General features: G+C 37.9%; 1 protein-coding gene across 1 annotated transcript in view; it reads left to right on the forward strand.

Annotated features, from left to right (window-relative positions):
- The window catches only part of STK3 (serine/threonine kinase 3), a 119,379-nt gene that overhangs the window by 14,931 nt on the left and 78,671 nt on the right, over positions 1 to 25,777 (forward strand). The window contains exons 5-6 of the mRNA XM_071554097.1: positions 5,231 to 5,395; positions 5,808 to 5,975. Coding sequence (XP_071410198.1) covers positions 5,231 to 5,395; positions 5,808 to 5,975 — 333 coding nt within the window. The remainder of the gene's footprint in view (positions 1 to 5,230; positions 5,396 to 5,807; positions 5,976 to 25,777) is intronic.

Raw genomic sequence — 25,777 nt, forward strand, 5'->3', positions numbered from 1 at the left:
CTGAGGTGTGGTGTTCATCGGCCCAAGGCACAAAGCTTAGCTCTAGTTTTGTCTGCTTTTCTCAGAGACTAGTTTGGGACATACATGTATCTGGTACAGTCTAACTCTGAGTTGCTGCCTGAACAGGCAGTTCTGCTGTTGTTGCCCAACCTGACTGATGTGTCCTGTGTTTTCCATGCCTCAGATGCAGTGATTGTGTGTGGCTCTAGGATGATCTTGGATAAGCTCAACCATATGATTGTGGGACTTTTTTCTCTCTGATCTGTCTTCCCCATCCCTTCATGAACTAACTTGGGAATTATGGCAGCACAGTGGCTTGGTCTGATGTAAGAGAGACATTAGGAATGAGCAGTGGGGAAATGGAAGGAAAAGAAGGTATGAGACTTTTTCAGTGGCAGCTTGCAATAGAATGAGATAATTGCAATGTGAAGCAACACTTTTGACTCCTGCTGGCTGCTCCTATCATATGGGGAAATATTTGCATACTACCAACCATGCCTCTCTAGTGATAATTTAGGATGCACTTGATCATCCACTGTTTGTGATTAACTGAGTCGTTCTAATCCTGACTCTTTTGTGGACCGAATTCACAAGTTGGCCGTTGGCTAATTTTCATGAAAGAAGAGGAAGTTTAAACTACACTGTTATTAATCTGTTTCCAAAATAACTGTTCAAATACAGTTGACCAAAAAAGCATTCAGAAGTTGGGAAGTTTCAGAATGAAGAGTGGCTGTGCAGCACCTTCTGGTATGTGTACAGTGGGAAACACTAGTTGTCTACTCTTCCCCCTTTTTCTGCAGGACTCAGTGTAGGTGGATCATGCTCATTCAGAAGGAATAATATGGTAGTAAAACAATACATGCTCTGAAGTCTGGTATTTATTTGGAAAATACTATAACAATTGTTCTGAAGACAGAATTACCTTTCCCTAAACTTAATCTGACCTTCATATTTTCATTAAAATAGATACTGTTGTTTACTAGTGCTATGAACGTCAGTGCTAAGGAGAATTAGCTTCCTGGATGATTTCTGTAGTTTCCTACCTATCTTACCCAAGGTGCATAGAATATTGGAGTTTGTTTTGTGGGCAGTCTTAAAATTGTTGGTAGACACATAATATTAAAATGCTCAGGATCATATAATTCACTGTTTTTCTGTTTTTAAAGTCTGTTTCTTGGAAGAAAGCTTAGAAAATAATTCTTGAGTTCTAATGGCTATGTTTGCTAGGTTTCACAATCACAGAATATTCTGAGTTGGAATGTTTATATTTGCTACTGACCTCTCTGCAGCTGTGTCACTGCTGAAAGCTGAGAGAGGCTATAATATCTTGAGCGGGAAATAGAATTTTCACTTTCTTTTCTGATCTGTACAGACTGTCTAGTTGCATATTCAACAGCTGTCCTCTCTCTCCCCACCCTCTCCCAAGTCTCAGAAAAGAAATTTGTGGCACTTTTTAGGAGAATGGCAAAAGTTGCATCTGTGGTTCAAAGCCAGTTACTCTTTTTTCAATCCGAGCTGCTAAAGACATTTCAAATAAAAGATTTTTAGAATTGCTTAATGTGAGCAGCAGCTTTTTTTTCTCCTCTTGTAAATAAGTTTTGGTATTGCCAGTTTGAATTTGTTGAAACAATAAAATAACCATGTAAACACAGACTGTAAAGAAATTTATATTAAAGTCTTCCAATAAGAGTGTAAATGAATGTTTAATCAGGTCAGTCATCTCTTGCTGTTCTATATACAGCTCGCATCGCAAAACACAGTGTTTTATTTATTATAATAAAGGGTGGGAGTTTAACCTTGTTGCCTCCCCCCACTGCTCTTTCCCCTCAAAGAACCTCATCATTGTTTGCCTTGGAGAGCCAGAACTATCAGCTGAATTTTTTAATGTGTTTCCCATTTGAATCAACCTCTCTGCATATAAAGTTATAATCTGGGCAATAAAATGTGTCTCAATTCAAGGAATTAAGCCAAGTTTCATTTCAGTCTTCCATATGTGTTTTATTTTACAATAAAATAATCTATATTAAAGTTGGGATGGATTTATTGCTGTATGTTGTGATGAGGTGGAGGAAATGTAGAAATTGGATGGTTTTTTTAGAGGTGCTGAGGAAAGAGGTGAATGGTGTGCCACAGGTTTGGAATAAGGGATAATTTTACTTTGGAAGGGCCCTTTGGAAATCATTGAGTTGAGTCTACTGTTCTAAGGAGGGGTAATTTTGAAATCCAGTGTGTTCAGGACCGTGTTCAGCCCAGTTTAACAATCTGGAGGCGGGGGGAGAGGATGGGAATACAACAGTCTTTCTCTCCAGCCTTTGAACTTCTTGTATCCTCTGCCATTTAGATTGTTTAAAGTTGCATTGAAACATCTGCTCTTCTTGAAGCAAGACAAACCGTGCTCTGTCAGCTTGGTACGTCACCTGTTCTAGTCCCCAGTGCTGCACTCCCCAGTTTGTCAGCATGTCTTTGGTAGCAGCCTGGAACTGGGCACAGTGGTCCAGAGTTGGCTTCACAAGTGCTAAATAAAGGAGAATGTTTACTGGACCTGACTTGCTGACTGTGCTTACTTAATGAAGACCAGTATATGGTTAGGGTATGTTGCTGTCTCATGTTCAGCTTGTCTGCTGGAGCCACCCCAGAACCTTTCCTGCAGTAATTAGTGCTACCTGTGGCACTGATCCTCAGTCCACACACTGGTCATGGCATGAAGTTCCTCTTTCCTGAGTGAGGGACTCTGCCTTGTTTAAACTACCAAATTTGTTGTCATCCTAATTCCTTCAGCCTGTTGAGGTCCCTCTGTGTGCCAATCCTGCCCTACCTTTTAGTGCATAGACTGCTTCCCCCCTATTTTGTGTCAGCCACAAACATGCTGAGGGCACGTTCTATCTTGTTATTCAGGTTGTTGGTAAAGGTGCTGAGATACTCACTCTGGTATCATTCGCTGAGGAACATTGCTTAGAACCAGTTGTCGGGTACATTTGAACCACCATTGTGCCTGGCAGCCCAACCAGTTGTTCTTCTACATTTTCTTCATGATTCCTCAGATTAGCTAGAAACATGTTACTGGAGACTGCCAGCAGCCTTTGTAAAGTCAAACTAAACTACATCTGCAGCTCTCTCTTCATCCTCATAGGAAAGCGACCAGATGAATTTGGCAGTTTCCTTCTGGTCAGCTTGTGCTGACTGATTCCAATCACCTTTTTACCCTTGTGTGTCTAAAGTGAGGATTCACCCCGTAATATCCTGGGGACTGAGGATGAGCTGACCAGCCTGTCATTGCTCAGATCATTCTTCCTGTGCTGTTTGAAGATGATGGTGTCATAAAAGGGACAGCCTCATTGCTGTAACTTTTTAGGACTGATAAGAAGTAGCCTTCAGTTGTCATTACCCAACTCCTTGGCACCTTTGGATGTCCCAACAGCTGCATGGATTAGGTAGTGTGTGGTAGACTGTGTAAACTCACCTTAAAGTCCTCCTTGTGCATGGCGTCTGTAGCCAGTTAGACACAAACATGTGCATTAACTGGCCTCCTAATAGATGTGAAACACCTGAATTTGCTGCCATTTGGTTTCTTCCAAATTTTGACTTTAAAGATTGGCTTCATGCCTAATGTTTTTATGTAGGCTGAAAAGTTGTTCACCTTTATCAGTTACATTCCTTTTAATATATAACCTGCCTGTGGTTTTGATGAGGGGTTGGAAGTTGCTTCATGGCTGACTCATATTTAGAGGGTAGCAGCAACCTATCAAAGGGACAGAGCATACAGAATCAGAACTAGCCAACAATTAGAACAAGCAGATAAATGTTCCACAACATTTTAAGGGAATATCTTAACTCAAATAGAAATCAGAAACAAAGCAGGAAGATTATGACTGTGAACTTACACTAAGGTGCAAGGTATAGGCCATGCTGTGCTGATGGAAGAATGATGCTGTGAGTTTTAAAGCTCAGATTAAAATAAACCAACTCTTTTTTACAGGAAACATATCACCCATACAGTTTGATCAGGAATAGTATGGTATATGAACAATACATCCAGATCAGGATAGCAACACTGACTGGAGCGTATTTCTAGTACTAAAATAATAAATAGTTTTGTTTCTTCTGATTGTCTGTGTGGTGGTTATCAATGGCATTACTTATATGCCCTTGGACTCCACACCCAGGTTTTATGAGACTAGATAGAAGCTGGAATAGGGAAGTGGTTCTGTTTGTTGAATAATTAAAACTTGTTATGAGCAGCATAAGTGGAGATAATCTTGCTGACTAATAATTTTTTTCTTTCTGTTGAGTGTTCTGTTGGCTTGAAGTGATCATGAGTGTTTTTTGTCTCCTGTGGGCTTTTAGTAGTGGTAGTTTTTTGGAGGGAGGTGTGGAAGTGTACTAACACTTCTAAAACTGAAACTGGAAGGAACTGGTAGTGCTTAATTTCTGAGTAGGATTGGAAAAGTAGAAAAAGAGGGGAAAAATGCAACCCAGTGTTGAGGCCAAATTGGAGTATTCATCTTCAGTTTTTGCAGTTTCTTGTCTTTATAAGAATGTGTCAAGTTCACTTGCTTAGTTCTTATATTAAAGCATCAATGTACTGTAATTAATTAGCATTTCAGTTGTATCAATAGGTTCTTTGTATTTCCTTGAGAAATTGCATCACATGGAATGAATTATGTTTGTGTGTTTTTGCTTTTAATCTAGAATAAATGTTGATGAAAATCTGAGAAGTGTTCTCAGGGGATCTGGTACCTGAAAAAGAGTCTCTTAACTGTTCCTCTAATAATGCTTGTTCAGGAGCTTGTGTGTCCCTATTATGTTGATCTAAAGCAATGAGAATAAACAACTGCGAACTGCTGACTTACCCAGTAGTGGTAAAGCAAATCAATGAAAATATATCTCAAATTATTTTTTTTTTTACTGTGTTGTGTTTTCTTTGGTAATGAAACGTCTGTCTGCTTGTTGCCACCCGACCTGCAGCTCATTCTGTCGTTTGTGATGCCATGTGATTCTGCAACATATTAAAGCTAAGAGGAGCATTTAGGACTGTCAAGTAGCTGTTTAATAATTGACTTTTTTTTTTCTTTTTAGCTTTAAAACAGAAATTTTTCTGGTCTGCTAAAAAAGAAGAAAGTAAAGCATTGTGTTATTTATCATAATCACTATGAAATGGTCATGTTTTTGAATAGTTCCAATATATAGACCTTATGTGTATATCTGAAAATGGTTTTATGTTTTCTTGCAGCTAACAGAAGATGAAATTGCAACTATTCTGAAATCTACTCTTAAAGGACTTGAATACTTGCACTTTATGAGAAAAATACATAGAGACATTAAAGCTGGAAACATCCTTCTTAACACTGAGGGACACGCAAAATTGGCTGATTTTGGTGTGGCTGGCCAGTTAACAGTAAGTACCTGTACAAACATCATTTGAAAATGCTTTAGTGCTCCAAACCGTGTTCTTTTACCTTTGTTTTCTGCCTTGAATTTTGTGTCTGAGAAACGACTAGTGGTAGTGCTGCCATTCTTTATCATGATGAATGTTTAATGTATTGCAGAGCTATTTAGTTTTCAGTTGTTTTTGTAAGCCAGTGTATGTCAAGTTCCTGATGATCTCACTTTAAAGTTTAGTTTGAGGTTTATTATTAATTATCACCTGATTGGCTTCTGTAGGCTGATGGGCTGAATCTGTTTGGTCTTAATTGGAAGTCACTACCATTTGACTTTTGGATGGCTAATTGAACTTTTAAAAATAGAGTTGGTATCATAATAATATGAAAATAAGCATATGTTTTAATTGCGTAAAAATATAATTACAGGATACAATGGCAAAACGTAATACTGTTATAGGAACTCCATTTTGGATGGCTCCTGAAGTAATACAAGAGATTGGCTATAACTGTGTGGCAGACATCTGGTCCCTTGGCATCACTTCAATAGAGATGGCTGAAGGAAAGCCTCCATATGCTGATATTCACCCAATGAGGGTAAGTGTGTGTGGCGGCATTTGTTTATTTGTTGCATTTAAAAAAACCCTGCAAACCCACAAAACATTCAAAGAAACCTAATTTTGGAATCACGAAACTGTATGTTTATGAATGGACACTTAAACTGGCAATTTCTACTTTTTCCATTGCTTCCTATTTGATCCAGTTTGCCTGTATTTTAACCCATTTCTGTGAGGTTTCGGAATGCCTTTATCTCCCCTTGAGAGGGAGCTAAAGCAGTAAGCATTTAATTGGCTTGAAGGCAATAGAGTCTGTTCCATACTGTACCTGCACTTGAAGGGTTCCATCACTGAGTCTGTCCTCCTTTGAAAGGCAGTTTTGAAATTGAGGTGACCTAAAGAAGGATTCAGAATTGTCCTATGTGAGCAGTGCTAATATTGGTAACACCTGGCAGCTTTTATTTATTAGTGACTCCTAAAGTCTCTTACTGAATTAGTTTACTTTTTGCTAAATAAAATGTAAATAGAATGAATCGCTTTATGAGGAGTAGCAGTTGCAGAGGAATTACTTGGAGAAGTTCACGGGGAACAATGTTTATCTAGGAATAACTTGCCACTGTTAGTTATGCTTTTATTATTTTTGTAATGAGCTATAGAATAGCTATGCTGATTGCACTGAGCATCAGTAAATACTCCATCCTAAACTTTTTGTATCTAAAGCCCATTTTTTGCTAATAAGGCAATTTATATTGCCTAAAGTGTATTTTTTTAAATAGTCTTTGTAATTTGCTGCAAAAAATGCATATGAGATTATTTTATTCAATTTCCTTTTGCTAGTGCCTCATATATCAGGATCGTAATATAAGGAAGCTGCCACTATCAAAAGAGAAGGTACTATTCATGTATAATTGCTGCAAGGTGGTGCCAATGTTTCAATGGTTCAAGTGTATTTAGTGCTGTTAGGTTCTTGATTTTTGGTTGTGGGTTCTTGGTTTTTGGTAGTGTGCCCTCTTTGGAGCAGAGGTTTCCTGAAATTCCATGGGAGTGTGCAAATCTGTTAAAGCTAGTGAGTGTTTTGCAATTTAAAATCACAGCATAATTTTCAATGCAAATTTTCATAGTTTCCCTGCACCATGTTTTTTTCTGTGTAATTAACGGTTTTTAAATTACAGTTCAGATTGCAAATACGCACATGAAAGCTGTGAACAAAATAAGCATGTTTGAAGCTTGCTTTTGATGGTAATTTAAGTTATGATGGCATAACATCTCAAAAATATTTTGAAAAACAGTTGATCACAAATGACAGACATTTGATCATGCAGTGATTTTTGGTTATACTTCTAGCAAAAGTGTCTTAATTTAATTACATGTGAGGAACATCATTGTACATAGTTAGTTGCACTAGCTGTTGAAAGGTGAGGACTGCATTATCAGAGGGGATTTTTATGTGCATGACAATAGCTGCTTATAAATCAAAGGTCACTGAGTTTGAGTGCTTGTGGATCTGTTCAATTCATGCAATCAAGTGAATGCTACCAAAGGCCAAAGCAATTTAACACAACAATTCTGGATTACATAGAACATGTGTTCTTGTTAATAAATTACGTTACGGCCTTTAAGGGCTTGTATGCAGTTAGTGCTCTTTTGTATATTTGATACCTACAATTTTTCTTAATTTTTATTAGTGAGTTGTTACAGTGGTTAACAAGAAGTACACAGATTTAGGTTGCAATAGTTTTCCTGCTGTCATATGATACAGCTTCACAGGACTTCTGGACATATGTAGATACTTTCCTACTTTGTTTTAGCTATGACACAGAATCGATACAGGCAAGCATGAAAGCTTGTGCAAATTTTCATTGCTTTTTCTCGATGTTGCTGGAGTTCTGTGGTATTTACGCAGGGCACAATTTTGTTGCCTGGGAATGCACAGTGGAATTACCATGTGCAGTTTTGCTGTAGGCTGGTTGGCACTGCCACAAAGGGGGAATGCACTGCCGGTAGGCCATTTCCTTGTCAACTGCATTTACTGCTCAGCAGAAATACTACATGACTTCTTTAAACAAGTGTTTTGGCAGAGAGGAAATAGCAGATTCCATGCAAACAAGCATAGCTTCCTGTGCTTAACCACATTCTAACTACTCCAAAGAATTGTACTAGTTTCAGCTGGGAAAGAAGAAGCAGCAGGGGGTGCAAAATGGAATTTCGGGGTGGGAGGAAGAAAAAGTAGGTTTTTTCTGTGTAAGTGTTCCTGTGGTAGTATATTTGACTGCATAAGTGTAATCAATTATATTTCACTTGTTTCTGCTGCAAATCTGAGTTCAACGGGACCTGTCGTTGCCATACTTGTGGTAAGGCTCAAAAGTCAAGACCACTTGCCAGCTCAGTTCTATTTCTTCATTCATCTAAAAATTATGAAATGCCTCACAGATTCAATGAGTCCTTTTTTTTCTTTTTCTAATATGAAAAGAGAAACTTTGGTATTTTCTATGGCTTTTTGGTTTTTTGGTCATTTTTTGAGGGGGAGGGGGGTTGGGGAGGGGCAAAGGACTATTTCAGGTAGTGTTAAAGGAGGGAGAAATACAGGTGTCCTTAAGGTTGTCCTAAAACATGGTGATACTGCCACTAGAAACAGCAAAGGCTTTGCCGAGAAGAAATCACTCAGACCTAGGTAATTTAACCATCTCGGAGGGCTGAAAGCACGTTGATTGCAGCAGACTGTGCAGCAGCCAGGGTTAATGTGTCTAAGAGTGTTTGCATCTCCCTTTGATTGCTCTGCTGGGATGAGCAGTTAGGAATTTATAGTGGAGGCAATTAAAGGGGATTGGAGCATGGTTCTAGAGCAAGGCTGTGTCTCTGCTCTGAAGCTGCAGTGGTGTTTTACCAGCTGTGCTTCCATGTCCCCCACTGACTGCAGCACCTATACTGTCTTGTAGTGATGGAGTATTTATTTCCTACCACTGTCACAATTTAATTCAAACCATTAACTGTTTTGTTCAGTAACTCCTTATCACGTCATGTCTGTCACTTTTAACTTCAAAATTCCATTTTTTTGTCTGTAAAGGAAGCATGGAGACTGGCACTGTTTTTCTGTAGTAGTGGTGATTTTGTTTTTTGCTAAAACTTGGTAACATACTTATGAAACAGTCTTTGCTAATGAAGCTGTGGTCTCAAATTGTCATGTAAAATTGTTTCTGGTGAATATCCTTTAGGATGCAGAGGTTTTATTTTATTTGATCAATCTACTGCTGATACTTGGCTTTATTAAGAAGTAGATAAATAACATTTTGCTCTAAAGCTAATCTTAAACCATAAGAATGGTTGTTTCTTGAGGTCCTTTCTCTGGACCACCCTTACCAAAATTTTCCTTTATGTTCCTGCAATGACACTGTCAGTTACTCCTGTGAGGCTGAGATTTTTGTGTTCAAGTGTGGGTATTTGAGACAGCCTGTCCTTAGGCAGGAGTTCCTGACCTTTCTGTTAAGCAAGCACTAACATTTTTGTGGCCTTACATGGAGGTGGATAAATGAATTAATGTTCTGAAAAGTTAACCCCAATAGAAACCTGCTAGAACTGAGCTGGAGAAGTTGTAGGAGCCTGTAAATGGACAGGTGAAATGGGATGGGTGGAATTACTACTTTTTTGCTTTTTAGACCAACTTTAGTACTGCAATGTGTGTTTTATGAAATTTGCTCTTCTTTGCGAGGTCAACAGTTAATGACAGGTTGCTGTGCTTCAAGTCAATGCTGGGAGCTCCCCTAAAAAGGAGAAGGAAAAAAAAAGCCCAACCACTCCAACACTTTTCTTTCATGCTTATCAGGCATCTGCAATAATTCACCTTTCTGTGGTAAGGCAGGTGTGGAAGACGGTGGTGGTAGATGTGTTTTTCAACACTTCACAGTATTGATCTGTTTCTTTATAGTGAAGTATGTTGGAAATGGACATGTGGGCATCACATGTTCTTTAGTGAATTGGAGGAAGCCAATTTGAACTGCTTCCATTTGCCTTAAGTCCAATCATGGTATTTATTTTTCCATGGCACTTGCCCAGATTATCCATGCCTCCTGCTTAGCCCATGTCATTTCCACCCTGGACTAATCTGTTTGCAATAACCTTTTATTCCTGATGTGTCTTATAACAATTACCATTTCTCAATTTTTTATTCTCGACATACTGCATTAAAACTGGAGATTGAAGTGAGAATTATTGCTCTGTAAAGCTGTAAGAAAAAAGGAGGTATCACATGGAGCAGAGCAAGTCAGATTGGGACCAGTTTTTCATCTATTGAGAAAATGGTTTCCTTTATGCCTTTTGTGCCAGAAGTTGAGAAGAGGAAAAAATAAAAAATGCTTCTGGTGATGTCAGATGTCTTTCTGTATGGTCACTCTTGCATTTCTTCTCTCCAACAGGTGGTGTTATCTCATCACTTTATTATTTTCTATGAGAGTTCAGCTATCTTATCTCAGCATTACTGCTTTTGAGTAGGTTTGTAAAAGTATATGGTTTTCTTATTTTAGTGCTTTTGCTTATCTTTAGAAAAGACTTGAATTAACTTTTAAAAGCCCTTTACCTTTTAAGAACTTTCTATGAGATACTTGTTAATTTGTAACTTGGGATCTTGCCTGCTGTATCAAGATAGAGTAAGCTAATATTTAAAGAGTTTAAAATATGGATTTTTGGTTGTGCATTGCTGTTCATTATTTTACTACCCTTCAAAATCTTGTGGAAGAATGACAGTGAGCTGTGATGATCCTGGGGACATGTGAAGTGTGTTTGCAGTGGGGACCTAAGGCACTGATGTGATACGGTTGAGGCCGCAGAGGGGAGTTGGAGAAGCATGTGTTTTGGCTGCAGGCTTTTCAGAGAGGTCTTGGAAGACCTTTGGACGTCTCTAGGCTTTACATGGAATTTCTGCATTTGCTTTAAACAGACCTAAATGCAGGCGGTGGTTGCAGAGGGGGAATATTCCTACCTGTTTCTGTGCATTTTCAACACCCTTTTCTGCTGGAATGAGCATTTCTGTGGCCACTTGATGAGCTGGATCAGAAAATGGATCCATCTGAAAACTAAGTAACGAGAAGTAGCTTCTTTTGCTAATATTGTTAAAGTTGTCCTTGAACTTAGGTGGGGACAAAAATGTATGGCTGGGACTGGTAGGAGAACCGGGTCATGTTTTTGGGCATTATCCAACTGACTTAGGGTCATTGCAAAACCAGTCACAGCTGACCACTTGTAAATTTATTATGATTAAAACTTAATAATTGTGTAGGGAAGCTGCTGTATCCATAAGCACATCATAGGTCAGACTGTGTCGATGTACCTTCATGTTTGGATGCTGTAGCCAGAGGTGCAGTGCTGCCATGGTGGTTTCACCTGTGAATGCAGAGTCTGAGGGAAATGGAAGAGATTCCTCCTCCTTTTTCAGATAGACTAGTAAGTGTCTGCAGACTGTGGAGCTTCTCTGAAGGTGGCCCTTAAAAAAGCTTGTTTTAAGAGGCAAACTGACTTTTGTGTAGCTGTCCTGCCTGTCCTTTCAGACTCTTTCTTATTGGGCATGTCAATAAAATTGGACAGCATAGAGCAGAACTTCATGGGGGAAATTCCAGCAGCGTTCGGTTTGCACGCAGCTGAAGGCAGGTTTTGCTTCACAATATATTTCCTTCTGTGATACTATTTAGAGCCAAAATTTCAAGTAGGTGTTACAGCTTCATTCAAGATAAAAAAATGAGCAGATAATTCCAGACAGTATTTGTCGAGTAGGAAACAAAGTATGTTCTCTATATAGATTGAGCAAAAAAAGGTAAAAAATAAAAAGTCAGTGTCAAAGGAATTTCTTTCCACATAAAGCACAATGAGAAATGCAAGTTCTTATGGTAATAGAATATGTAATGTTTTTTCTTTGAGGAGTAGTAGTATGTGGTTCAAACCAGTTGCACCTACACTAATACCTGTGGTGATCTGGGTAGTGTATCTGTGGTAGATTCCTTTTTTTGTTCAACTGCTTTCCAAGACTGAACTCTGAGGAAGAGTGACTTAATTATTTAAGGGTTTTCAAAAAAGGAAACCTTTAAATTTTCATTTAAATATGCTGCTACACCAAATCAGTAAGTAACCTGCCTGTCTGCTCTGATAAAACAGGAACAATTGTTGTATGACGTTTTTTGTATGAATAAAAAACCAAACCAGATGAGACAAAACTATCTGCAGTAAATGAAAGAAAAAAGGTGCCAAATGCTTTTTGATTCTGGATTTATTTCACTTGTCAAAAGAAACATTTATTTATTTATTTATTTTAAACGAATGATCAATGCTTCTGGTGTTTGAACAGACCTCTTTACCTCAACTGCTTCTGGTGTGGTAAGTTATTACTGAGGTTCAGACCGGTTCACAAAACCCTGTTCAAGATTTGATTCCTTTCAACGAGGGTTCTGGAATGAAGAGATGATAAATATTGGGCAAATTAAAATAAGTAAATGTGTACATTTGAACTTTCATGTCTGTGCATGTTCCATTTTGAGCAGTGAACTGATGTGATACCTAAATGAAATATTTTCACAGTTTGCTAGAACTTTAATATCTGGATAATAGATCTCTACTGATCACCAGAATTGTTCTTTCTGTGAGTTAAGGTGCCAGTTAGTGCTTGCTGTAATTGTAATGAGAATTGGACTTGGTGGCTTTCTTTGGTCAGCATTCTTCAATAGGTATCTAAACGCGTGTTTTCCATGGGTTGTTTTATGTACCTTATTTAGAAATAAATTTCTAAATCTTTTGTTATACAATTAAGGCAACTGTTAACTATTGGAGTAATGTCATTTTTACTGGGTGAAAAGAGACAGTTTTTAGGTACTTGGTAATTTTGTCCATTTGACCTGACTTTCCATTGTAGTTGAGTTAGTTTTAGCTGTAGATTGAAAAGTAAATAAAGGACAAACTATGGCCCTGCAGGAAAATCATGATTTGTCAAAGTTGCCCTTGTGGCTTCTGGGCAAGCTGCTCATAGAGGTGCAGAAATCCTGTTCTGTAGATTATTTTCTTTCTTTTTCATTTCAAGATATATACAGTTCTCCAGACAGTGCCCTTCCCAAATCATTGTTCGTGAAGCTGAGCCATGATGATGAAGATGAAGTTAAGATTTATTATGTTGGCTAAAATGTGCTTGGTGTTCACTTACTACCTGTATTTGCTGATTTCAAGTCCTTTCTTCCTTAAGCTCCTATTTTTTGTGGAAATACTGGTCATAGATACAGACATAGTACCTTTGGAATGTAACTTCTTTTTTAGTATTTAATGACTGCAGTATTAATGGAGAAAGCAAATTTCAAAGGATTTAATTTATTTATTTGTTTGTGATCAGCCCTTCTGTGGACTTGCTGTAGAGAAGACAGGGGAATAGTCCAATGAGCGAGGAAGTGAATGCAGGCAAGTGCCCCTGGGGTACAGTCCCGTTTCTTGTGACACAGACACATAATTTCATGCAGTTTTTCAGAATGCTTAGCATAGAATTTTAAAGAAAATTCCTGTGTACCAAGCATGACTTAGACAAGAAAGATAGAGTAAAGAAATGGTATCAAGCTGTGAATTGTCCTCAGACACAGAGGACAAGTTTAGAAGTATCTGGATGCACATACGAAATACAGCCTGTGATATTTTACTTATTTTCTTAAATTGCAGTTGATAGTTCATGGCTTGACTCTACCAGTGCAAGTAGCATGTCCTGAGCCTCCTCGAGGATGATGTGCACACCTGGGAGTATCGGTTTCCAAGCCCTGACAGCTTGCTGTGCCAGGGGATGGTGTGCTTAACATCAGCCCATTTCGTATGAAAGGAGAGGTTTTGTAATACTGTCGTGAAAGCAACAGAGGAAGAATACCATTTGTTCTCTGTCAAAACTTACTGATGATAAAAGTTTTCTCCCTAGTAACCCAAGGAAGTTTTTGACGAGGTTTCACCACATGGCTCCCCTCAGAAAAGATTGACAGATCTCCTTGGTCTATGGCACTCCTGAATGATAAACCATTAGTATTGATACAACATTAGCATTGATAAGTGCACTGTGAAAACATTAGATGGCTTGAGTTGTGTTTGATGTTCAAACAGGAGTATGACAAGACCCTATTCTTGTCCACATTGCAGCTTTTGAAAATGTCTACAGTCTAATGTGTGTAATTACTCTTCCTGTGGGTATTGCTTTTTTTATCTACTTCTTTCTAGCATCTCCTTGTCTTGTTTTTCCCTTCAGTAAGAGATGTCTTGAAAGTTCACACAGTAGAACTGTTGCAATATCAATACAGTGCAGTGAAAAGCATTTGTGGTTATAGAATCTGGCATAAATGTTTCACTGCGGTTTAGAGAGTGCATCTTCACTCCTTCACTAGAATCTTCTTCGTATCACTAGAAGTTTTGGAAGTAGAATGAATGTTTATTACTCTTAAAAGTATAAATTCTTTATGTTTTTTAATGATATCAGATCTGCTGGTTGCATATGTGTGCAAAAAGGAAATGTTAATCTGTCATGTGTAATAAAGTAGCAGAAGCAGAGAATATTTGAAATTTGTACTGGAACTGGAGTTTAATTTGAATTAAATGGAAAACATTTATTTCATGCTTCTAAATGAGGGTTTAATTAAAATTGAATTAGTTCATCTTTTTAGACTTAGCCCTGAATGGGAAATTTGAAACATGCTTCAGTTGATGGTTGGTGTTCTCTGACTTTGATTAATCACTTTCAAAGTAAGCAGAGGATCAGTACAGTAATTTCATAATTACACACGAGTGAGTTAACTTGAAACTTTAACTAAAATGACTGTAAAGGAAGTTACATCTTGGTTGGTTTCATGCAATGCTGTACATCTTCAGATTCTTAGAAGTGCTAATCTGAAAAAAGAACCATACTATGATACTCCCCGTTATTTACAAGACACTTCAGTAGGGAAATGGTTGACCTGTGAATATGATTTTTCAAAGATGTTGGAAGAGTAAATGGAGGTTGAATGAAGCCATGAAATTAATGGAAATATTCTTGATGACTAGGGGGAGTATTGCATCAATCTCTGTCTGTAATTATTGTTAAAGATTATTTTATAGGACTGTTAATGTGGGTTAAGCCCAGAATGTTTTCGACAGACCTGGCATGGACAGGTTACTGCTGCCCTCGGCGGCTCAGGCTGCCTTCCCCCTGGACAAATGGTACAAACAAACAACCTCCTGCCTTCAGAAGTTTTAAATTACTATAGACTTGCTCATTTGTGATGTTAATAATACTGTAAACAGAGATCAGAGTGCAAAACAAAACGATTTTGCAACTTGAAGATCTCAAGAAAATTTTGTTTGAAATAGGCAATTTGTAGTAAATCATTGTGTTGCATTCAAACTAGAATCACAATTTTAACAGCACAAGACTTTTTAAATTAACTTTACAGTCATTGTTATTTAGAAAAAAAACAAAAAGCCTTTCTCTCATTTGTAGATGTCATTGTATGCTGAATTTATTCAGTTACTTTTTAACTCAGACTTGGAAAATTATTTAGCAAAATGTTCATGCACAAATTTAGCAGAATTTATTTTCCTAAAAATTTTACAATATCTTACAGGGTAATGTAAAATATACCACAGATTTTAAAACTTTTAAATGAAGGGTTGTATTACTAGAAATGCTTCTATTTCTTTTTATTTCTATTATTTTTCAAGTTCCAGGATTAGCACAGAATATTCAGGGTTAATTTTTATTCAAGGCTCTGACATCAAGCTTTATTGAACTGGAGACAATTTATGTATTGCTTTTAATTGAAATGGTTCTGTTTGGATTCTTATATATGACTAGTGTCTTGTTAAGCCAAAAAAAACCTCAGTAAATAATTTTAAGGCATTCTTGGAAGCATGAAATAGTGTTTATTTATTGAAATGAATTATATGTTCATTTTTTTCTTAAACATGTGTTCTGTTAGTATAGCGAGTTGACCTGGAGGAAGTGCTTCAGAGACTTGACTGCTGTATTGCCAAATTCTTAACATAATAAAATTTTTAAAAGCAAAAGTGTATTTACTTGGGTTTTAGTTAAAGGGATGTTTGATTTTTTAATTGCATGGGAGAAAACCACAATCAGATTAGGAGGAAAATATTAAGCTTCTGTGGCTACTTACCGTAAGATTTTTATATGCTTTAAGTCTATACTGGTTGTTTACTTAGTAAAAACAAAACAAAAAAAATCTAAATATTGCTTAGATTGAAAGGAAGGTAAAATTTGGAATAAAGAAAGCTTATTAAGACTGTATGTACCCTTTTTGCTGTCATGGTATTATATTGCCTCAAAATTTACACTAAGTAATTTTTAAAGAGGATGATGCATATTTAATGAAGAAATTTATTTATTTAAAAGGAAGGGTTGCCAATCAGTCTAAATTTGTTTCAGTTAAAACTTGATGGTCTAAAGACAACTTATAATCCTGTTCTTGTTATAAAGTATTGTCAAATTTGTAGTAGTATCAGTTAAGTTTATGGAAACTTTGTTTTAAGGTGGCTTAAAATAGAACTAAATCTTTAATTTGTATTTGATGGCACCTGTTTTCATTTTGTTTCCTTGGCAACACCAGTGGTATCAAAAATTGCCCATAGACCACCCTGGTGTTAAAGAGGAACGAAACCAGCCTGGCTTTTTCATTTCAGCCTTTTATTTTACTGACAAAGTACTTAGAGACCCAGGTTTAACACACAGTCAGTACTTTGTGAACTAGCTCAAATGATTCGGGTATGCAATTTGTCATTTAAAAATTTTTTTTCTAATTAGAATTTTCTTTATTAGTGCCAGTTTGTGTTGTTCTGCTATTTTGAAAATGCATTGAAATACAGGAAGTATCTGTGATACCCTGTGGCAGAAAAAGCTGCGTTTGAAAGTTGCATTGACCACCTGCAGAAAAGTACAGTAGAAGTTCATAGTTTTTAAATAACATGGTCTATTTTTAAAGCTTTATGGATGAAAGTTTTTATTTCAGGTATAAGTTCTCATTATTTGCATTGACATGGTAAAGAAGCAGAGCCAACATGAGCGTTACCTCCAGATTTTGCATTTTTCTGTGCCTCTTTGCCATGTGTGGGAACTCACATTGATTATGGAAATTACTTATATGGCATTCTGAACACCACAAATCTTAATCCGTTGCAAGTTTGTGTTTCAGAAAGCAAACATGATCATAATTCTTGCAAATATTGCTTATAATACCTGCTTTCTGAAAAATTCTGCTTTACTGACAAAAGCCTCCTCTGCAATGTATATTCCTGAATTCTGTGCTAATCTACTGATCTTTTTTAAAAAAAATAAATTAGTGTTCTGCCGGAGCGAATCAGATTTATAGTGAGAGTTATGAATCTGGAAACTTTCAGGGGTCTTACATTTTCCATTCTCCCTCAGAAATTTATAATAATTTTGCAAGATAATGATGTAATCTGCTCTCAGAAAAGAGAAGACCCTGTGATGGAATTCCAGGAAACCTGTGATGAGCCCTGCAGTACTTCCCAGTGTCCTGGTGCTGTGACTGTAGGCTTGGCAGTAGAGCTGACAGCCCGATACTCTCTCTGCTGCTGCTTCTTTTTTCATGCTATGGAAATGTAGAACAGCTTGCACCAGCAAGCACAAGATTTATGGGAAAACGGACATGCGTGTGTTGAAAAAGTCATCTGTTTCAAGCAGGATGTTCCTTATGAAATATAATAATCATGAGCTCTAACCGTGGGACAGAAGGCATGTCTGCGTGGGGCAGGTACATAGATACACAAGTCAATTTTGCCTGTGCTGTCTTCCTTTTGCTTTTTTCCAGGAGTTTCCCCAGAGCAACAGTGTGTGCACTCTAAATGTCTTGCTTTTTTTGTTGTTTCTCTGAATAATGTGCCTAATTTGTGCAAACTGTATTTTTTGATGTTCAGAAGTGGTTAAAATTTGGTTTTTGGGGGTGAACAAAATGAGCATGTGCATGTTCCTAACTTGTAAAACATGCTGTTGTTAAACAGTCGAATTAATTAAATTATTTAGTGAAGATGGCACAAAGTTTCTTAGAGGTTGATCCTTTTAGCAGTGATGTGCATTGTCATGTATAAATTGTGACTCTGGAGCAACTGATTGCCTTGCCATTTGCTGGGTGTGAAAATACGTGGAGTGCAAAGTAGCTGAAGGTTCTGTATGTATGTATGTGTATGGCCAGTCTTTGCGAACGCAGATTTGGGCAGGGCTCTCCCCACGTGGGTGTGCCCTTCCAGCCTGTGCAGTGGATTTTTTAGGTGAGGCACAACATGTGCAGAACTGGCCCCACCGTTTTAAGTCCTGAGGTCCGTCTGCCACGGCCGAGCGAGCTTGGACAGTGACAGGGAAGTCCTTGGGACTGTCACAGCACCCGGTACTAACTGGGGCTGACCCTGCTGAGCATCTGAGATGTGACCGTATGGGATGGCAGGGAGGCATTGAACTGCCAGGGGACAGCCCCACTGAGACTTGAACTAAGGACCTTGGGATTTGGAGTCCAGAGTGCTCTCCTTTATGCCACGGGTCCATCCTTCCTTTCAGGTTGTAATTCATAACCTTTAATACTGGATTCATCCATAGTGCCTGGACTGAGTCTGGGCACAGAAGTGCATTTCTCTAAGGAGACTAAAGCATATGCTGCAGTATTTCTGCTACTGGCTTGTTGACTTTATGCAAATTGAGGTTAGATTAAGATTTGGTTCAGCGTAAAGTTAGCTGATGCAAAGTTTAGGCCATTAAGTTTCTTTTTTATGTGAATTTACTGGAGGGAGACAGTGTATTCTTTCACAATGTTTCTGGTCGGGCATTCCTAAAGCTGCTTTAGTGTTGCCTGAAAAGGGCTTTGAAAAAAATAAAAATCAACTGGATTACCATGCCCATAGGACAAGAGTTTGTTCTTGATACCTTAGTACTTTGTCCTTTTCTTATAGATGAAGTCAGTGGGTATAATGTGCAGTTTTGTGAGCCATTAAGGGTCACACACGTCCTCCAAGTGTTGTTCTGTGCACTGAGGGCGTTTTTTGCCCACTGGTGTTCAGTAGTCTAGTTAGGCTGTTACCTTATTTTCTTACCTATATTCAGAAAATAAAAGCAAGTTTGGCTCAGCTTTCTTCCACACCTCAAGGGAACTTACTTTCCATAAAATTAACAAAAGGAAAAGGTCTACCCTGAATATCATAATTGCATTTGTAACCCAATTAACTGACACGTGGTGACTAGGAGGAGACTGACAGCCCTGGCACTGACACAGGAACTTTTGATTTTTGCTTTTTATAACATTACTTTGATCAAAATAGTCTCTTGATGCATGTTGCCAAAATAAGTGGTTTCACACTCCAGAGTTTCAGCAATTGACAAAAGTCTCCACACTTTTTGGTTTCCTTTGACAGTTACACTTTTATAAATGGCCTAGCCCAGTGACTTTAAAAGCAGTAAACTGGACTACCAGAGGCAAAGACACCAAACCTGGAGCTGAGAACAGCCACTGAAAATAATATCTTTCTTTCTGTTTAAATTGGAGAATTGTTATCTAGTCTTTACTGCTGTAACAGACAAACCAGATTATGTGACTTCTGCATTATTCCCTTCTCTACCTTCATTTTGCTTTCGTGATATGAATAAAAAAATGGTATCATTTCATGATCACTGTGCCCAAGACAGTCTTTAATAATAAATTAATAGTTTAATTATGTATTTGCGCTTCACTAATCATTTGTAAATATCTGGGGAATTTTAATGTTCTGTTTGTAAGAATTGTGCTAGGCTTTTGACATTGAAATGGTAGCTTTTGGTTGCTGTTGAGACTTCAGAATCTACTAACAAATAGAGATTATCATCTGCAAGAGAAATTTGTTTTACAGAGTAGAACATTATGTTTCTAATGCCTTTGCATTTTGGATGATGGTGGTTTAAATTATGACACCAGTCCTGTGCCTTAGGGCTTGCAATTCTGTAACTTTTTTCAGATACGTCAACTAAGCATTGCCTAATTTGTTATGAAATTGAAAGAAAAGTTGTTCAATAATTCTGACTAAGTTGTGCTGCTGACATCTGTTTCCAGTAAAATACTGGTAATATGATAAGAATTGAAAGAATTGTGTGATTACTAGTTTCAGATAACCATTCCAGTGATAGTCAACCAAAGATGGCTTTTCTTTCCTTGAGAGAGTCATTTATATGTTTGGGGTGTTAAGTCCAAATAGCAGAGAAAAGCTAATGCTGGGTGGCATGTGTTGCTTTTGGATGGTGTTCTTTATAGAACCTCTGGCAAATTTATGAGTTAACTTATATCTTCTCACTTATTAAATTTATCATTAAGTGTATTTATAATTTAACTGAGGAAATAGGGTGAGTATTCACTAAAAGAGAAGGTGAATACTTATTGACAGTTAAAGTTAGTATGCTTGAAGTACATAAACAGTGGTTCTCAAAAAAACCCCAAGATACTTTGTGTCATTTGGCAGGTGCAGGATGTGTTCTGGAAGTGGAGAGTGTTACATGGCTCTGTTTGGAGCCAGAGTAATGGTTGGCTGGTCCCCCACCATAAGTCAAAGCCAAATTTTGATACTTAGTCTGTGTTGTTAAGGACAGGCAAGATGTGCTCAGAAGTGTTGTGTTTTTTTCTGATTTCCACATGAATTTTCATCTCCTCCTTTCTTATTCCTGATGCTTTGGCTGGGCAAAGGGAAGCTCTCCAGCAGGCAAGAGAGAAAAGGTAAGTAAAGCCAGAGAGGTGAACCTTGACAAAGGCTCTGTCAGAGACCAAAGTTCTATTTCACACAGCTTCTCTTTCTTCACATCTGTGGAAATTTTAAGTGTGAATTTGATTTGCATTTTTGGTCTTCATATTGTGAAATGTGCATATTAGAAGAGAACAATGACATACTAGACTAATTCATTATTTTTAAGCACATATTTAGCTGCAGTGTGTTACAAATATTAGTGAAGATGAGAACCCAGCCATAGTGATCTCTTCACTGGGGAAAGCTCTGCTTCCAGATTTTTCCATAGTAATTGTTTCACCTGTGTTTTGTTGTCCCTGCACACCAGCTTCTTAAGCAGAACAAAAGAGTGGCTGTGAGCTCAGGGTGTGCATGTGAGTGGCTGTGAGCTCAGGGTGTGCATGTGAGTGGCTAATGGGATTCACCAGTCCTGAACTGCTCTACCTTGTGCTCATGAACTTCATACTTCATCTCCAATGCAGATAGTCCTGCTAGGGGAATACATGCAAATCTTGTTCAGGGGCAGAGCAGTAAGTTTAAAAAAATGCTCCAGAAGATAAATAGGTAGGATTTTCCTACAAAAATGAGCATTGTATTCTTTTGTATTTTCTTTCCCGTGGTTGCAAGCTACTTCCAGATGTGTGGAAACCTGCCTCCATTGTGTGAAGGTGAAGAAAACAATGAATTTTTATTTTTACTGGTGTGTATGTGTGTGTTTGTGTGTGGGGGTGTGTAGATAGATTAGATAGAAAGATAGAGGGTTAGTTCTTTGAGAGGTATGTGTGTGTGTATATAAAATCCATATACATAATAACTAGAAATCAAAGAAATTATGTGTGTATATATATGGAGTTTTTTATATACAGGGTTTTTTGATTCTGTATACTTGCAAATAATGCCCTGTTACAAATGGATCATTTCAGGCAGGCAAAAAAGTATTTGTTTAATTTTTTTTTAACTCCAGGTTTACCAACACTCAGAAGGCATTGTTTGTTCAGTAACTTGCATAATGTCTTCTTAGTGACCCCACAAACATGAGCTGTTGGTTTCTGTATAGTGGAATGTTTGTGTCCAAGAGTGACGAGGAACTTCAGTCTCCATCTGATGCTCAGCTGAGGTGCTCTCAGTTTTACTGCTAGGCATGGATGCCTCAGGAATGCTAAACTGGTGTGTAGAAAGTGTTTGAAGATTGTGAGTCTTGTTATGCATTTTCTACATTAATTGGATATCAGGTATGTCCTTTGGAGTGAAGTTAATCAGAGCATCTGGTAGATCATTGTGTATTTATCTGTGCTGCTGGGCAGATTCAAATGAAAACATTTTAACTTTTACTTTCAGTTGTTGGATAATGTCATATGAAATTGTAATTATAGGCATTGTATCTCTGAAGGAATTTACCCTGGATTTATTCTGTTAAAAACTTCTGCTGCTGTTTCTAAGATTGGCTTTTTAGTTTAACGTGTGCTTGAATTTCAACTCAAGTATTTGACTTACTTGTCTTTTGTCTTTACATGGTTCTCTTCTAAATCATTGCATGTGTCAGTCTAACATAGTAAGGCACTACAGCCCGGCAGCCTATAATAGGCATGTTCACACTCTACCTCTCTTTATTCTTCTGTGTGCAGAGGGAGAGTGGAAAATCTCAGATCTCCCTTTCCTGTCAGGTCATTTAGGATCGTCTGTGGAGTTTGCTACTGCTTAAAATAAAGGCCTGCTTAAAATAAGTGAATAACTTCTTCAAGTGAGTGCTCTTTATACTGGTTGGATAGTTTGTTTAATCATTTTATGCCTTTCCTAGTTATATTTTTATGTTCCCTTTAACTTATGAAGGCTTATTCCCTTCTTCAGTGGGCATATCCATTTATGAACAAAGAAGATAATTCACTGGGCATGGGAATTGGTGACCTTGGTTATGTAGTGCCTGGGGCTGTGCTGCAAGAAAGACCCTTTGGAGTGTGCTGTGCTGTTTTTGAAATACTGCTTGAGAGCATCAACCCACATGCTCTCGTTAGGAGCCAAGAGAAGCTGCCAGAGGAATAATCGCGATTCCACCCTCTGCACTACCTGGCCTTGCTGTCTGTCCTGGGGAAGCCTTTGCTTTGTCGCTCACACTCAGGGCTCTCAGGCTGAGTGCTGTGTCTTCAGGCAGCACGCTCAGCCTTTCTTTACCTGAAGTTCAAGCCAGTAGTCCTCAGCTGCTTTCCAGCTTTTGCTGTCTCCCAGTTCAGTTGCTCTCATTAATTTGAAATAGGTTTGGTGCACTGTGCAGTCTGGTGTTAGGGTACACGGGTAGGGTTGCAGAAGGAAGAAAACAGCTCTGACTACAGTGATCGAGGAAAGAGGGTGCCATAAAAACATGGCACTCTTAGTGTGAAGTGTTACGGTGGCCTAGTTTTATATTAGCATATTGCTTTGGCATGGGTGAGTTGTCTGTATGTCTGGGATTTGCATCCACATTGCACTCTCTCTTTGCTAACTCTGACAATCTCTCTGAGACTCAGGTTCCCTGACAGAGCTTCAGTGTCAGCCTTTCCTAACACAATGACCATCTACCTCTTGTTATTCACATCAGAAACTTCAGAGAAAAGAGCTCCTCTGTGCCCTGGGGATGTTGTATGTACATGTGACCAAGAGGAGTGATCTCGTCAGAGGGAGTGCTTTCTCCCACAGTTTGTGCACACGTTCTTAGGAATTAGGTTATTATTTTCTTATGTTGGCAATCTAACCAGCTGATACTTTGTTTCAAAATTGTATGCATCCCAAAGCTAATGTGGATGTCATTTGTGCTTTACTTTTCTATTTGGTTATGAATGTCTTTTGCCTCTGTTGTCTCTGCTATAACGGATCTCTTCAGACACCATTATCTCAGGCTGGATAGAGGAATTTCTGTGTAGCTGCTTGAGTGAAATGAATACATACAATTAGAGCAAGAGAGAGAGGTGAGATATTAATTGTTTTCAAAGTGTGCCCTTCTCAGATCTGCAAAGCCTTCACTTGGTGGTTCCACACATGCTGCAAAGTGTTGTGCCATTCAAAAGTTGGTCAAGCAAGATGAGTCTTGAGGATGGTTTTTCTGTGAATATGCAGTTTGCTCAGTGAGTGGTTATCATATTGCTGGAGGAGCCAGCGGTATGAACGCTGACATATTATTTGAAGGAGAGGGAAGGCCATTTACGTGTAACTGTATATGGCTGCCGTGTCTTGAAGAACCTTTGCATTCAGAAATCCTTCCCCCCTTCTGCCCTGAGGTATTTTTATATAAACTGGGGGCAAGCTGCTCGGAATTAAGGGTATGATATGGCCTATTTATACAATATCAGCATTTCTTGTCACTGCTTCAGCTATTGCTATATTGTTTGCATATTTGAGTGATTGCAGCAGCCACATTGCTAAACTGTAATTTTTTCAGTAATGTTTGCTGTAAATTTTTGTCCCCTAAACTGTTTGTGAAGGAATGTTATTTCTGTGTGTACCTATAGTAACAGGGCCGTGCTTTCTCTGACTGTTTTCTCTGCAGTGTCAGTCATTGTAGGAAAGCTATGACACATGCCTTCGAATGGAGCAAAATACAACAGGTTAAACCAGACCCTAACCAAAATTTAGAAAATATAATTAATAAGTAAATGTGTGGATAAGGCAGTACAACACAGACCACAAACTCAGAACCAAAACCTGTGAAATTTTGTAAAATATTCTGGGCTAAATAATTTGGGAGTCTTGATAGATGTTTGCAATTTGTTTAAAATTTGGTTTAAGCTCAGGAATACCAATGCAAGGCCAATTCACACCATTGTGGATCTTTTCTCTCAGTGTCTCTGTCTTTCTGCCACCAAATGTTACATCTTACATGATGAACTTCTTTTTCTTAATTGTGAAGAATTTTTCTTTTCTATGTCCTTGATCATATAGAGTGATGTCATGTACGTGCAACTAAGTAGTTTGTCTGCATGATTTTTGTGTATTTCCTATAGAGTGTGCAGTATTTTGAAGATGATGGCCAGATCTGAAGGACATCTAATAAGCCTTGGATGCTGTTATCGTAATGCATGTTAATTAGCCCATGTTGCATTTTGCTTCTGTTTCAGCTTGTTAAAAGCTGAGCAGATTAGGTTGGGAGAAGTTACTGATGGGTACAAAACCTTGTGATGATACAAATAACTAACCTATAATTCAATGTGTTACAGAATAAACACTAACAGGGCTATGATTATAAAATATGTATTACATTTTACTTTAGCAGTTGATAATACCATTTGAGAGGTGGATAACTTCTGGGGGCCAAAAAAAAGATACCAAGTCCAGACATGATTAAAAAGAATATCATTGACAGATTTGCAGTCAGTTGCACTAAGTCTAAATGGATGTTTTATTTAGTAGCATGGATTTTAATTACCATTTTATAGCCAGTGATTTTGTAAGGAGAGAATCGGCTGTTGATCACAACTAAGACATTAACAAAGGCATATTGTTTACTTGTTTCTTGGGGATAAGTTTGAGGATTTTCCTGCCCCTCTGGAGCTAGTTTATCTGCACTATCAGTACAGGTTATTGTGTGGCTAATTACATGGAAGTTCAGGTTGATTTAAGAATACAAATGTTATTGCAGAAATAAAAGAGGCTTTAGACCATTATTTTTTTAGTGTTCACTAAATCTTCAGTGCTACGTTTTTCTTTTTTTCTGAGTGGTGTTCAAATGAACAGGCTTGAAAAGGTTAGTTAACCACTGGGGATATTAAAAATAAAGGGGAAAGTAAATTGTACTTCTTAGATTATTAAAAATGCGGATTTTTAAATTGAGTGGAGAAAGAGGAAGCAACAAAAGTTTCTGGTGAATCTGTTCATATCTCTCACCTCAGGGTGGGAAAGAGGTACCTTTTAAATTAGTACATTTCAATATGAGAAATCTGGAAGATATACAGGAAAAAGAGGTAGGTTTTAGCTTCAGTTTTGTGACTGAAGTTAGTCGAAATGTAATTCAAGCAATTGTGTTCTGTAGCCACTGTATGACCTACCCAGCGGCAATCAGCCCCCCTCTTCTTGGGGAGGGGAAAAAAAAGCCAATTGGCCCATGTTTAGCTTACTAAATGTCATCTGGATTCAGTAAAAAGC

Source organism: Pithys albifrons, chromosome 4 (assembly GCF_047495875.1).
Source record: "Pithys albifrons albifrons isolate INPA30051 chromosome 4, PitAlb_v1, whole genome shotgun sequence".
In the NCBI taxonomy this organism is placed as follows: Eukaryota; Metazoa; Chordata; class Aves; order Passeriformes; family Thamnophilidae; genus Pithys; species Pithys albifrons.